This window comes from Halyomorpha halys, unplaced genomic scaffold, assembly GCF_000696795.3.
Source record: "Halyomorpha halys isolate HHAL.00 unplaced genomic scaffold, Hhal_1.1 Scaffold110.1, whole genome shotgun sequence".
NCBI lineage: Eukaryota > Metazoa > Arthropoda > Insecta > Hemiptera > Pentatomidae > Halyomorpha > Halyomorpha halys.
The window spans coordinates 2,826,340-2,842,183 of record NW_027112640.1 but is presented as its reverse complement, the minus strand read 5'-3'; the positions used below and the strand labels follow the sequence as shown (position 1 = coordinate 2,842,183).

General features: G+C 33.0%; 1 protein-coding gene across 11 annotated transcripts in view; it reads left to right on the top strand.

The window, feature by feature from the left end:
* LOC106677861 (uncharacterized) overlaps positions 1–15,844 on the top strand; it is a 28,525-nt gene that overhangs the window by 1,916 nt on the left and 10,765 nt on the right. For 2 of the 11 annotated variants that reach the window (XM_067050451.1, XM_067050447.1), the window contains exons 1-8: positions 26–218; positions 1,490–1,545; positions 1,612–1,778; positions 3,343–3,508; positions 4,155–4,274; positions 4,350–4,452; positions 14,110–14,165; positions 14,248–14,420. In XM_067050451.1, the coding sequence (XP_066906552.1) occupies positions 141–218; positions 1,490–1,545; positions 1,612–1,778; positions 3,343–3,508; positions 4,155–4,274; positions 4,350–4,452; positions 14,110–14,165; positions 14,248–14,420 (919 nt within the window). In that variant the 5' untranslated portion in view covers positions 26–140. Of the gene's footprint in view, positions 1–25; positions 219–1,360; positions 1,546–1,611; positions 1,779–1,971; positions 2,046–3,342; positions 3,509–4,154; positions 4,275–4,349; positions 4,453–14,109; positions 14,166–14,247; positions 14,421–15,844 lie in introns of those variants that run through there. The other 9 variants (XM_067050448.1, XM_067050454.1, XM_067050452.1 and 6 more) reach the window with 9 other exon arrangements.

Sequence of the window (15,844 nt, the reverse complement as noted above, 5' to 3'; positions counted from 1 at the left end):
CTTAGTCACCATATGGCGTTCCAGTTTTATTTTATAAAGTAGTTCCAAGTATTATTATATGTTTTTTGCAGTTATGTCATATGTCTTAGAGAGTTTGTGTATAATCTGGTTTGTTCATACATGTTATACGAAATCTGAAAATGGAGCCGATTAACATTATTCTGTCAGATGAAACAGAGGAGACATTTATACCCACTGGTGATCATTGTATCAAAGAAGTAAGAACTTAATCAAATTAGTGCCCCTGTAAACTTATATTCACCTATAAAAATAATATTTCTGGTTCCAAAATTTGTAATATTTTGTTTTACAAAAGTATAACAGAAATTTAAAATGTAACAGTCAACGAAAATTTACATTGTACTCTTGACCATTTTCCAATGCTAAATTGTTACCGAATTAATATTGAGAACAGTATAGGACTCCAAAAAAAAAAAAATATATTGAAAATAGTCAGAATGATTTTATATAGTTAGCTATCCTGTCAACTGAAAGGCTAGCTAACTGATATAGGTTATGTCGAATTAGAAAAGGGATCATTTAATAACTATATCAACATGGCAACAGTATGAGAACACTGTCACGAAAAAACTGTGCATGCGCCTGCCAGTAAATTCGTGTTAGAAATGATCTTTTATTGATGTATTTTTCATCATTCTCCACTCATTTTATTCGACTTCCTATGTAAATCTTGAGCTTTCAATGATATACAACATGTCAATATTACAACTCTTATTTCCGGAAATGTGTTTTTGAACTGAAAAATATATTTTTCTTCTTATCTCTTTAAAATAATTATTTGTCATTTAAGCTCTGTTAAACTATTTCAATCAAGATAAGACCTAGCTGATATTAAAAAACATTTAATTATTCATTGACTTGTTAAGTTTATTCCAAATTGTCAAAGTTGTTTCGAGAAAATAAAAAAAAAAATGTGAAAATCCGATTCTATAAAGTGGCTCTTCCGGTCGGTCAATTTTATCAAAAAAGTTGCTGTCACGTCCCAGGCATATACCTGCCACATACACGCCCACAGATACACATACCATTTTGCAAAGCTTGGTTATTTGGACTCAGGGGGTCTCAAAACGTCTATTTCCGTCGAAAACATAAATTCAAAACTTTACACGATCTCATTACTTTTCCTTACTTTCCCAGTAAGTGAATGTAAAAATATAATGTCAGTCGAATTCTGTCAGGGAGGTTACATATTAGAAACTGTTAAAAGATACGGGCACGGCTGCCTTCAATTTTCGAATGCTTCCGAATTTGATTTATTTTTTGTGAATTGTAATTTTTGGTTTCGCCGCATTTCATAAATTGTAAAGAGGATCTTCAGGGATTTTATTTTTTTTTAAAGGAATGCTATTGGTACTGAGTTTGAAAGTGAAATATTGTAACTTACAAAACATTTTACTGTTGTAGAAGTTTTATTTTGTTAGTCATCATGTTTTACGACCGAGCACATTCAACTCAGTGATATTTTAAGGTGCTCGAAACCATTTGTGAAAAACACGGTTTGGACCCTTCCGGGTACGTCTTAAGGTAAAAGCTGCTACATCTTATGTAATACCATGATTGAATAGAAAAACAGCTCTGTTTCATTTACAGCTATGACAATTACTTCCTCTCAAACGATTTCCGTTTGAAAACTTTGAATCTCCAGAGAGATGAACAACTGAAATTAGTGGAAGATTTCAGGCCGACTCAGGGTATGTCGGTCACAGTTACTTTACGGATAAAGGATTCACACGTATCAGCAAATTTTCACCCAAACGGTATTGTATTACTAAATTATGATCTATTTATAGTAGAAGAGAACGGGATTGGTTGGGATTGTGGGATGAATTAGACACCGATGGTTTTGGTTGAACAGGATGCCAGACAGGCAGCCCTTTTGGAACAGTCAGTAACTATTCTGTTTCATTTTATTTTTTCTAGCATAAATTTGATTTTATGATTCCATTCCAGCTATTTGAGGCCTGTGTCAGAAATCCTCCAGCCCATTAAACAATATTCGTCAGAGTCTCTACAATTTTAAATAGGTAATGGAATTATTTCTTAATGCAAATATTTTCGGTTCGTTGACGTACAGCATACTGTTTAAACATCCCCAAACCCATTTCAGCGGTCGGAAGAAGTCTTTGTTCCGTAAGATGACGTAATTCACGAACTTCCTTCACCGGCACCTTGACAGTAGGGAACGGTTAGAGAACATACTATCTTTTGATGTAGACATGAGTACAGTTATTATGTATTAGTCAAATAATCCTAAGAGAGTTGAACGTTTATATTTTACCTTCCTGAAGACAGATACTTATCTATAAAATAGTTAACTGATTTTAGAATTTTTTCATTTTACAAATCTCGAGCCTAGACTCGCTCAGTTTCTTTACAATATCTTTATTATCATTTTTTATAAGAGTAAGACAAATACAACCTATGAAGTGTGTTGTATAGCGTACAAGTACCTATTTAAAGATAAGGAAGTACTCTATTCCATGTAACCCCCATAGGGTACATTGGACAAAACTAAGGTTTTGGGCAAAACATAAAAGATAATCTAAGGATTTTTTAAGTTGCTCAAATTCTAGAATATGTTATAGTCGGGAGAAATGTGATGGCAGATAAGGAAACGAGGGTGGGAGAGGTTAGCCAGTTTGAGCCATTAGCTTGAGTCCAGAATTGCTGTATCTATCCCCGACTACCACATTTGTGTTCAGCCTTTGTAGTATACCAGTCTTTGATTTGAGATGTTCTTGATTCGCGAACCGGCTATTATAAACAATAATATTTAGATATAAATTTTAATATTGTAAAGTTTGTATGCCATAAGAATGGATATTTTAAGAAACTGCAGTGTTCTATGGGTTTTATTTCATTTCATCAAAACCTAGTAAATATAAAGTGATTTTCTACTTTATCTTTATATAGAGATTGATTATCTATATAAAGATAAAGTAGAAATATAAAGTGATTTTCTAATGAGTTTTAATTTTTCAAATTATGCCATTTAAAAAAATAAAAATAAAAATGTCGTTAGCAAGTTGAATAATCCGACAGAACAAGCAAAACAGATGTCTTTAAAGGCTGACAGATATGATAAGCCACAACAGTGAAGAGTTAGGCGCGAACACGAGGGGTTGGAGACTAGTTGTCTACAGATTGGACACCACTGGCCTCTCAGTCCTTGCTTGATGACCGCAATGCATCATAATCAATCTAAAGATTTCTAGCTATACAATGACTCTCGCTATCTCTCACGGATAACAGTCCCAACCAACTCTAACTTCCCTAATTTATCATGGGGACATCAAAACGAAAATGTCTCTTTGATTATAGTTACCCTGTGGAAAGTTGTGGAGAACCTGGTGGCCGCTGTGACACTGAGAATACCCTTGTCAACTCCTATCTTAATTCGAAAGGGTGTCGAATACATTGGGCGAGAAGATCTTATGCAAGTGACTCCTAATTCCCTTGGTTATACATCTGGTTATCTCTACTTCAGGTACTCATCCATGTGATCTTTGTTTACATTGGTAATTAAAAATAATATTAATTAGATCATATTCTATGTATACTTTATATAAATTTTTTTTACGTATACCATATTTATTATTTAAATATTGCTAAGAAAAAAGGCGAAATTGGTTTTAATCTACATGATTTATTGGGATGAAAATTAATAACTATATATTTTGTTGATTTTTTACCATTACCAACATCAGTATATTGATTCGTGAAAATATGATAGGAGTGTTCAATGCGTGCCATAAGAATCAATTTTTGTTAATCATTGAGTTTTTGCTGTACGTATAAATTTTTATGTTATTCTTTTCATCATTTATAGGTATGTATTATTGGTATGATTGTTTAATTACATCTTTAATACCTATTGCCCTTGAGTATGGGGAATGTCAATCCAATAAATGTTTTCTCAAAAAATAATCTATATTCCTGCCTATTAGAAATGTTGAGGAACTATTAACCTACTACTTGAGTAACGTTTTTAACATCATAACCTTGTAATATTATTATTTATTTATACGCATTAAAGAAATGATTATTAATGGGGAAAAAATAATTTAATCAAGTGATTAATATTTGTTCTATAAAATAGTCATAATTTTTATTCATTAAAATATTTTATACAGGTTTTTAGTAATAGAAAATACTGTACTATCTAAAAGAACCGGAGGTTTGTTAGGGTCTTCGGAGTCTTTGCAGTTTGAATTGACTAAAAATTTGGATGATTCTGGTTCCTTCATTCAAAGGTTCTGATAAATTTATTTTAAATATTTATCAAAAAATTTATGTTATTTTTGCTATTTTCATCATTCGTCTACCAGGGTGGTGTCAAATCTAAAAGCCACCGAGGAGGAATCTCCGGTTATTACGTTTTATCCAGGAATTGCAAGGAGAAGTTCTTCAGTGTTCGAAGAAATAAATTATGTAAGTATATTGCTAGGTGGTGGTGGGCTAATTAATTCTATTACCTCATAGTCTTCATTTCAGAACATTCTAATATATTTTTTCAAAACATGTAATAAAGAATTAAAATAAACTACCACAATCTCCGCAAGTTTTCACTTCAAAATTTGAAGTTTTCGGGGGATAAGTACTCTATTCCCTCTGTAACAACGTCCATGGAGGATTAATGGCAAAAAGTGATATTAAATAAAATAAAAAACTCTCACCATTGTCAAAACAACAAATAGATAACCCAACAAACATATGTGTTAAATATTAGCTTGGTGTTATAAGTTTACAAATTGCAACAGTGCACAGTCAAGGCCTCTAAGTGTGACAGCTGTCGTGCATACGCACGTAATTAAAATGACGACCAATCATCAAGCGAACTCAGGAAGTATGACAATTGTGCCACGACAGAAAATGTCAGTCTACACGATATTAGTGGCTCAGATATGAGTACAATATAATCAATATAGGATTGAAAGTGTAGAACTGTGTCATTGCTAACAGTCTGCAGACCAGTGTAAGGTGACATGGCCTGGTATAGTGGATAAACAAACTTAATTTACTGAAGATTTCTATAATTCACACGAATAAGCTTAGTGATTATAATCAGACTCTAAAGCATCTAAACTTTAATTCGAAAGCATATTCTAAAACTTAAGAGTTAAAAATGATAAAATAATGCAATTAGCTAGTAAACACAATTGTAACGCGGCTGAGATATAATATCGTCCTAGAGTAGTTTGCTTCTCCAGCTTGAGAAGAATAAAATAGCCACCTGCATCCAGAGTATTAATTCAGGTTTTTTGAGTAAGCATACAAATGAGTTAGTAGATCTACAAGCCGTTCCCTGGCAGCGAAAACGGAGATGAAAGAAGAAAAGAAGAGGAGTATGAGGCCTCCAACCATTTAGGAGTAACCTGATTTCAAGGCACTTTATCCTCATAACCATCATCAACATTAATATAATAGACTCAATTAATCAAAATGCATTAACCCATCTAACTTAAACAATTCAATTCCTTGGTCATTTTCATTTAATCTTACATTATATGATTCCCATTTATAATAATAGTACCAATCCATATATTCAAAAAGGATTCAGTATGTGCCATTCAGGTGAAGTCATTGAACCCTATACACAGGTGTATGTAACACAATAATATCTACCCAATAGCACACTTTTCAACTCTATTATTTCAAATATTTTTATACAAGAATCTATTGACAAATTTGTTACAAATTCTTCTAGGCTGATTGAAAATTTCACTAAACTAAATAAGTTTTAGCAGTTTGCGAACAGGCTAATTTTCTGTACCACCGTTTCCAAACTAATGTAAATAAAGACTAAATGTAAATTCAATTAATAAATATATGTTCAAGCAATGTAGTTGCCGTTGCAATCACAACAATGTACAAATTCAAAAGGTTCTGATTCAAAAACAGATTGGCAACCGAAATGCTGTGGCCAGCCGACTTCCACATCCACCCCAGACGCCTCTCACTACAGAGCAAAACTCAAGTAGGGACTCATTCTACAACATGCATGTGGAAGATGTCAAAGTTATGTTCAAACTAATTGACGAAAAAAGGTAATCAGTTAATGGTATATAAATATATATTTAATAAATACCTTTGATTTCGAGGAATCTAATTAAACGTCAATATAAACAGAAAAGAATTAAAAGAGCGAATGATCACGATCCCAGTTGATCCAGTTGATAAAATCTCCGTAGCAGAAAATAAATTTACTGTGATTCGAATTCAATTCCCCGACAGAACTATACTCCAAGCTTTTTTTAACGCAAATGATAAGATCAAAGACGTTGGAGAGTTCGTAAAATTGTACAGAAGAGTTCCCAGGAAATTTGAATTCAGTAACTATTTTCATTCTTCCTTTTGTCTATCTTAATTTAAATATATATCCATATTTTTTTTTAATTATCAATCCTAATCAGAGAATGCAAATGTTGGTCGAAGGTTTATAAGCACCAATTCTGTTGTGTTAAAACTGCGTTAAATAATTTCAATATAATCTATATTTTATTGTTTTTATATGTATTCTTCATTTTAATGTACATAAAGCTAGGAGATATTAGATTTGTTTTCTCATTCTATTGACCACTGTCAATTATTTAGGTGAAATTATGAAAATGTTTAATAAAAAGTGAATACAATGTGTTCTACCATTTCAGTTATTAATTACTTTGTAAAAACCTTTTGATGGGGGCGACGGTAGCAGCGTGGCAAGACGCCCGTCTACCTAATCAAAGGCTGTCAGTTCTAGCCCCGTCCCACCCGAGCTTTTGTAAGAATAAAATTATACAAAACTCACTCAAAACCCTGGCGTTAGCCAATGGGTAGCACTCACAAAAATTAGGCGTGTGAGTGACGAACCTATCCTATGAAAAAATCACGACAGAAAACGTGTGATGCATTTCTGTAGTACATCGCGCGAGGCCTCGGGCCTCCACGGTCTGTAGCGCCAATAATAATAATAAAAACCTTTTGGTGTGGAAACTATTAAATCTTAGTTAAAATAGGATATGTTACAAGGTTAAAGATATTTTATCATTACATAAATAATTAAAACGATCAAGGTTTTGTACAAAACATTTATAAATGCATCTCGATATTAATTGTAACGCAATATAGGGTAGTTGAATAACTCATTTACGTCTTATTTATGTTGTTAATTTCCATTAGTTTAAATACAATAATTCATTTTCTCTAATTAGTAATTGTATGTTCCAATTACGTTCATATATCATTTTTTAAAAAGTGACTCATCCAATAATTTTTTTATCACACATATTTGTTTTAATGAACTGCGTACATACTGTTTCATACTTATAAATATGTATGTATATGACCATCTATATCCCTACAACTCATGAAAGGTCAGGGGCTTAATACTTTGTAAGGAAGTACTGTTTCTTGCATAAGGGTTGTGCAAGGAGGTGATTTGTTCATGTTCACTCTCACCCGGCAGATTTTTTCTCCATTTAAGGGTACCAGCTTTGTGAGGCTGGGTGAACCCCGGAGTACTCTGGGGGGACCAACGCAGGGCTCATGGCTACAGTAACATAATAAATAATTATCTGGCAAAGCTGAATTCGACCTAAGTCCTTGGAGTTAGTAGCACAGCTCCTTACTCATAAAGCCACCCTGCAACCGCAAATATATATATATATATATATATATACAAACAGCATATTCTTAAACGCATTCGAATTTAAAGTTTTTGTCTTACTTATAAATTCATTTAATTTTTGATCCCCAAAAATATTTGTAAATTTTGGCTGTATTATATTATATTTAAAGTTTTTCCTCCATATTTTACTTTTTTTATTGAATATTATACGGTATATCTTGCAGGTATTTAAAATATAAAAATCGGGGCCACGGTTATTATAATCAAAATTCTTTAAACCTCTATTAAGAGAGAGGTCGGTTTTTCAAAAGCGCAGACAGAGTTGAGGGAATATTTCTCAGAACTCCAGTAAGATATTTTTTTATTATTATCCCTACCAGGTCGTTTATGACTTACGGAGGGGAGGGATGGTTATATACAGGTAACTAGACTATTCTAACCAGAGTGAGGATATAAGGTTTTAAGTTGGGAAATAGGTCAAAATTAGAGGAAAATGTTATACTTACTTGGCTTCTCCCATTCTCAAATAATTTGTAGCTACTTTCCTGAACATCCTGACATATAAAATATCTTTTGGCCACTTTGATGTGACTGAATCTCAATACGTCTTAGATCAATCTTGAGTAATTATCATGCGGCAATATTGATCATATTGATATTACTCTTCTCGGAGCTCAGAGTTGTCGACCAACTCCTTTCGGCCAGTCTCCCAGAAATATTGAAACGACACTTACAATCCAGAAAGAGATGAAATATCCTCATTCATAAAGTACACACACTTAAGTTTGGAAATTTACACACTAAGTAGGGAAGTCCTTTTACGCACTTCCGCGCAGATATTCGCCAGTGTTTACACCACCATATTACAAACGTAACACCCCTCCCTTTCCTCACAAAAAAAAAGAATGAAAAATGTGTGGAATAAAAGTAAAATAAAATAAATGGATCAAATCCTCTTGAGGATACAACTTTAAGTCTCTTGGAAATGCCAGGTTCTAACTCTTCTATAATGGGTGACATTCACTTTTTGATTCGAAATTTCTTATACTTTTTCTTTACATCATCACCATATTACAACCTTGGCAGTTTTCCTCATTTTATACCCCGTTATTAGATAAAACTCACTACTATTTGTTTAATGGACTTTATTGTATATTTTATTTTCATACTGAAAAGCTCGAAATAACCAACGATACAGATTCTAAGTGCTGTCTTTTCAATGCATCTTTTATGACATATATTACGATGTATGTGCTTGGCTACAACCAGTTACAAAATCACCAAAAGTGGTAATGGAATCCGAAAAAACCCTGGCGGAGTGCGGGCTGGTACCGATCGGCAAACTGTACTACAAGTTGCAGGACGAAGAGCAGCCAGTGTCTTCGGCCTACCTCAAGGAGAAGGTACTGCGCCGGCTCACTTCTCACGAAGGTGCTTGCTACGCTGCAGCTCTAGTCCATCACGTGTAAGTAAACATTATATATATTATGTATATGTTATATTCCGTCAGCTGTCCATATCAGCTCACAGGAAGAAATTTTAGTTTAACTCGTGAGCGATACTTCTCGTGGGTATGTGTATATATTATATACATACATACATAAGTTAACAGTGCAAAACTGAAAAAAAAAAAAAAAATGACCAAATAGGTTGTATCTTAAAGACTGTATTCGGTACCTCTATATATACATCTTCAATCAGCTGATCTACTCCATCACCTAACATTGAACTAACAGCTTACTAAGGCTGTGCCCACCACCAGTTTACGAACAATCCTCGTAAACTTATAATTATTATTATAACTGACCCTTGTCAATCAGTTCCGTTAACTTGCCCCTGATTCCATTGAACCGAGCCGGCATATTGCCCGCTAGATTGTCTGTCTCTTCATCTCACGAAACATTAAGAAGATGTTCTATCCTGGGACTCGCCACTCCCCTTCAAAGGCCTTTTCAATCCTCTCCATTACCGCATCTCAAGGGTATGTCTTCGTTCGCATCTGATTGAGGATGGACCTCTTCACCCTGCAAACCTTTAATGCTTCCGAGTCCACTGTGACTTACAGGCAGTTTTTGCTCTTATTCTGTTCATCAGCCGATCGCTTCCTTTCGGAAAGTAATTTTATTCCCCGGCTCCCCTGGTGAACTTTTATAGGTCAGATACTGCTTTTCTCAGATCTTCTGCAGTGGCTATCTTGATCTTAATCCATTGGTGTGTGCCTCCGACATGGTGATCGACGGTAGAGTTGGAATAATCTCAGCTAACACTAGCGGAAACTGGAGGTATTGGATTATCCTGGGATAAAGTCAGGACTGGGGCCCAAATATGTTATTGTTCTTCATGTCTAAAATAAAAAATAAATAAATATTCATCTGAAACTGAAATTCGTACTAAACAGATTCACAATTGGAGGCGTAGTAAACGAGAGAAGAAAAAAAATTATAAATTAATGAATAAAACAAAGAAAAATAAGTTCTCGGGATTAACTGTTTTCTCCCTATCTAAATGTTCCGTGTTTCGGAACCACTTAAGTTTCGCCCAGAATAAACCGTCAAAAAAGGAAAAAGGTTAATCAAGTTAATCGCACTGATTCTATTAAAAGAATGCTTTATTGATTCCCAAGTTCTTCTATGTATATCTCTTACGGCGGGTAGGGATTCGAAAGAAACCTTTACTAGCCCAACCCTAAAAAGAAAAGAAAGGAATAGTCGAATTTTGTTATTTTTCTATTTTTAAATAAGTAAAGATAATAAAAGGAACAAAAATATACAAACTAGAAAAAAAAAGGAAAGCTTAACACAATTACAAAATAAAATTAATCAAACAAAAAAATCCAAACTAGAAAAAAAAAGTCTTATATCACCGATGATTGATAGGGGCCCGGCTGTGTTGCTGTCCTGAGTGGATGTTCTCGTGGAACTATATCGACGTACGTCTGGCCGCTTTGTCGTCTGGGAGGATGAGTCGAAGATGGCCAGAATGCTGGCAACTATGCGTGTGTAGTGAGGAGACGATACGTGTGTGCACACCAACAGACTCACAAAATGTGTGTTTTATTTTTTACAATATAAAAAACAAACGAAAAGCATATGCCTTTTTAAACAATAAAAACATATGTTATACGGTAGACGTGTGTTGGCCGCAACAATATCATTTGATCAGCTGATCTCCTAGGTCGCTAACATTGCAGTAGTAGCTAACTCAGGCCGAAATTATATTAACTTATAAAACATCATTTTGTCGTTTTCATCAACCCAATTCATCAGCTACTCCCCTAAAGTTCATCTTTATTCTTATACTGTAATATAATTAGAAAAATATATAATATAATTATAATTAGAAAAATTGTTATTTTTTCCCCTAGTATTCAGCAAGAAGAGGAAGAGCCAGTAGTTGAAGATGAAGAGCCTGATGAACTAAACCTTAAAAATGCGGAGTCTGTTAGAGATAGCCATTTTTTCATGTTGAGGCAATTAGCATCAAGAAAATCCTATTTTAGATTTTAAATAGTGTCATTACAACAACACTTAAAACTAATTAAAAATTATTGTTTAAATTCAAAAGAGTTGTATTTTTTTTATAAATAAAAATGATTAATGTTGGAAAAATTCTGGTGCGAGCCTCAAGCAGGTTTTATTTACTATCTTAGTTTGAGAGGAAATTAATCCTTGTAACAACCAATAATGCTGGGGCGAGTAAGGTAACATGAGAGAATAATGTTAAAATGCTTATTTGTTTAATTGCTTTTTTTTCCTTTTAATTATTAGAAATGAAATTCATTGATTGTAAGCACTTGTAGAAATTATAGAAGTTAGTAAATATATGAATTAAGAACTATTGTATTTTAATTTTAACTTTAAGGCAAGATAATAGATTTAATAAAAAAATATTCAGTTATCTTTGTATATTTTCTCTATTTGTATAATATACTACTCTTGTATGATATACTTCTCTACTTGTATAATATAAACTGTTTTACAACATAATTCAACTGCTCCATATTATCATACTTTAGCTGTATTTTATACCTCTTTACAATCTTCACTTTAAAAGTATTTGTATTGCCTACCTGCTTTACTAGATCAACTTGGATCCACGAAAAAGTAAAGGGACAGCAGTTAGTGACGCAGGTTAACCTTCTAACTGACCTCCCTCACAATGTACAAAAGAGACTGCTGCGTTATAATCATCTCAAAAATAAAAGAAGCAGCAGAATGTTCTATCTCAATAAGATCATCCTTTAGGGCTAAACACCATATTGTACCATGGTTCAATATGCTATAAGATCAAAACGAAAATATTACTAAGTTTCCAAAGGAAACGTGACCCTCCAAGAAGCAAAAGGGCTTCTTCGAATAATTTAGGAATGGATCCTTCCACGTCAATACGCCACAGTTTTTAGCCATTTTAGATTTCAATGTAGCACAGGTTTTGTTCTTAGGAGCTTAGCCTTTCTTTGCTTTTGCTGAAATGGCGGCATCTAGCACTCATTTGTACCAAATGATATTGTAAGGGTTCCGTCATTTTCCCACTAGTGCCTAAAGGCTTCGCTGGTCTATGTAAACTTTGAAGGTCTAAGTATTTATTTCATGTACTCTTTTTAATAAAAATTATAAAACGCTTTACTCAGTAGTGAAGTCAAATAATTATACCCCATCAAAATAAATAAAATCGGCTATAATTACAAACATGTGACTGCAGTAAAAAAAAATATTTTAAAACAAGAATAGATTAAACAAATACTTCAGTATTAATTTTATAATGAGAACTGTAAGTTACACAATCGTGCACTCGGAAACCAAGCAAAAAGAGGAAATGAGTTTTTCCAAGGTAGATAATATCAGAAAGGTAAGTAAAATAAAATTTATAGTTGTTTACCTTTCTCTGTTTAGTTACACTCGCACGGACCAACGCGTGCTGAGTCCTACTTGCAATGAAATAGAAAAAACCCTAAAATGATGTTTTTTGCACAGGCCTTTGTACCTAATCTGTGCTGAAATCAATCTGCTAAAACAATATTTCTAAACAGGTGGTCCACGGACTCCTAAAGATCCGGTAGGCGTCATGAGAAATGATTTTCCGAAATATCATAATAAATTAAAATAAAAAATACTAGCAGTTTCTTATAATAAGAATGCCATTGTGTAGAAACATGTTACAACATTCCTTATGACGGCGAAAGCACGACCGGAGTTGCAAAAATGTTTGGGACATTTTGGACTTAAAATGTTCAAATACGTGACAAATGGGAAATTTTTGTCGTAAAACGATAAAAGGCATGCCTTGCTTGCAACCCCCAATTTTAAGATGTATTTAAAACAAATTTTTAATAAAATCTGTCAAGTAATACTAAAGTAATTTTTAATACTTCAGTTAGTTTTTTAAGTTTGTCCGTTTTTTAGGAAGGACGAGCGGCTATAGAGATAAAAAAGTAAATAGAGGTTATTTTTGTGATTCCACTACGAACTAGATTTCAACTATCTAAAGCTGGATTCGAACCTGATCCGCTTTAGTTACTATAATGCTAAGCCTGATTTTGAAGTATTGTTTTAGAATTAATAAATAAAAAAAGTTATTGGTGGAATAATAGTGAAGTTTTTATATGTCCATTTTTACATTTTCAGTATCTTAATCCCGTCAGCAATCCAAGTAGATTGTAGATCCTTCCGAAATATGGTTTAAAATTGAAGCCAGTAAAATTATTTAACTTTAATCATTCATATTGATTACGAATCATCGCGATATTTCATTAAATTCACTGTTCAGAAAGTTGATATGCATAATTCTATCTCAAAATAAACAACTTCTGTGTGAATTAAAAATTTCTTAAAAATCTTCTTAACACTAAATCAGCTACTCAGGAACATTCATTGCAAGCGAAATATTGTCAGGAGAACAATAGAAGTGACAATTCTAGCAACCAACCTTCAACACACAATCAATCCCCTCTTCCATCAATCTTCCAGCCGATTTCAGGGAGTTCACTGCTATAGCTGTGCAGGTTTCATCTTATTAAATTTCTTTTGATTTACATCAACGGTCTTTTAATAACTATTAGGTAATTTTTGTTCTCTTGTGATGAATGCCAGGGGAATCACATGTTTATATATATACAAATGGAATAACCTCCAATGTTAGGGCCTAATCATTTCAGACAGGTGAAGTGTATTTTCACTTTAAGGTGTGGTAAGAGAACTCTTGGATAGCCATATTTATGAATATGAGCTTAAAATCGAAATTTTATTTCTTCATGTTGAATACACCATTTCGAATTTTTGAAAAGTTCAAGGCTCCATTAGATTAAAACTTCTTGGCTGTTTGATTTTTTTAAATTATTTTTCCACGAAGTTTGGCTCAACTGATCTATCTTGTTTCATTTTTCTAAGTTAGTTTGTCGGTGGCACTAGGATTGTCAGGAACACTGTTATCGTTTAGTGAATATATAAATAAAGTTATATTAATTCTAATCTTTGTTTAAGGTTTTGCACTCTGCCTGCAAAGCTTTCAAAATCAAACCAGAAGAACATGAACTCAGGTAAAATAACTAGCAGATCCGATGGTGATCAACTGATTATAAATAAATATTATATGATATATTATTATTATAATTGCCTTAGGTATGCTGCGCGGAAATTAGACATGAACATGAATCTAATGTTCTCTGACCTCCCAGATGGTATTTCCTTAGATCTATGTCCTATCACAGAAACTCATGAGAAAACCGAATTAGTTGCAGTAAATCTAGTTATTGGCGATGGAACAGTCAATTCGGGGACATTTCGGAAAAGTGGTAGGTTTATAACACTGTTAATTTTATTTATATCATTACGGTTCAACCTCTTGTAACAAGATGAAGTAAATAAACCTATGAGGTTATATAAACCTATCAAACGGAATGTATTTACCATTAATAACTCCTCTTAGTGTTTTAGACACTAATCGTACAATTCTTGCTTTAAAATAAGATTTCCATTTTCCATAGAACACTAATCTTCTTACTTGGAGCAGTAATAATAATCATGAGAAAATGTATATATTTTGGGATGCGAAACATCGCCAAAACAATTATTTTTTTTTAGACTAAAGGAATTTTCCTGATTTTTCAATTTACCATGGACAATTTTTCTCAATTAATAGAGTTTATAAGCTACACAAAAACTTTCTTCAGACCGAACAATTAATCTTGCTTCTAGTTCAGAAGATTGGCTCATGACAAAAGACAAGGTTGATAATCTGACAAAAGTTGCTTTCCTTGTCAAAATTAGATTCTCCAAATGCCAATTTTTGGTTATCAAGTCTTTCCATAAACAAATTTTACAATATGCTGATGCGATACCACAATTTTCGCAGTATTAATTACATTTTTTTTAAAGATAAAATCAACCAGCTTTCTGGGTTTTAAAATTACTGGGGAAGAAGTTATACCGCTTTTCCCGCAGTTGCGTCCCTGACTGTACTGAGTATTACAAAAATAATTAGTTTTTAAGAACTGTAATCACACTTATATAAATAATATCTGTTTTTAATATAATAAGCAGGATTTTAAATGACTATGCATAGTTAAACTTTATGAATTCGATCATGTAAGAAGAGAACAAGATCAAAATCATATTTAATCAACAAAGTACGTTTTGAAGAGAACAGTAAACTTCATAGCTCTATGGAACACTATGATCCACAAAATTTTAAATTTTGATTCCTTGTTAAAAAATAACTAACAATCCTAGTGCATAAATGAATTGATTCAGAAAATAGTCGTAAGTGAATTTTGTTCTGGATCTCCTCATGGACTTGCCTTCAGGAAATATTTTTCATGTCCTAAAAAATACGAGTTTAGTAGCATTTTATTTGGACAAAAATTTCTTTATACTTTTTGAGTGGATATTATTATTCCCTTAAATAAACGAAAAAAATAAATAAATGTATAAAATAATAGTTAATATACTCAGTATAAATATACACCCTTTCTAATTTCTTTCAATAAAACTAAAAAAAAGATAATAAAATCATAATTCAGAATGTTAACAGTAGTTGTATTTAACGGGTTGAGGAAAATGAGCATTAGGTCAAGGTCATTGTAGGGCGGGGGGGTGTTTACTTAGGGCGGGAGGGGGTGACCTTGGGCTAGTGACTGGTGTTTGGGTGCACTATGTGGCAACACTGTAAGGAATTTGGTAGATCTGGCAGCGTCGCATTTGTTTACATTGGTGGGGG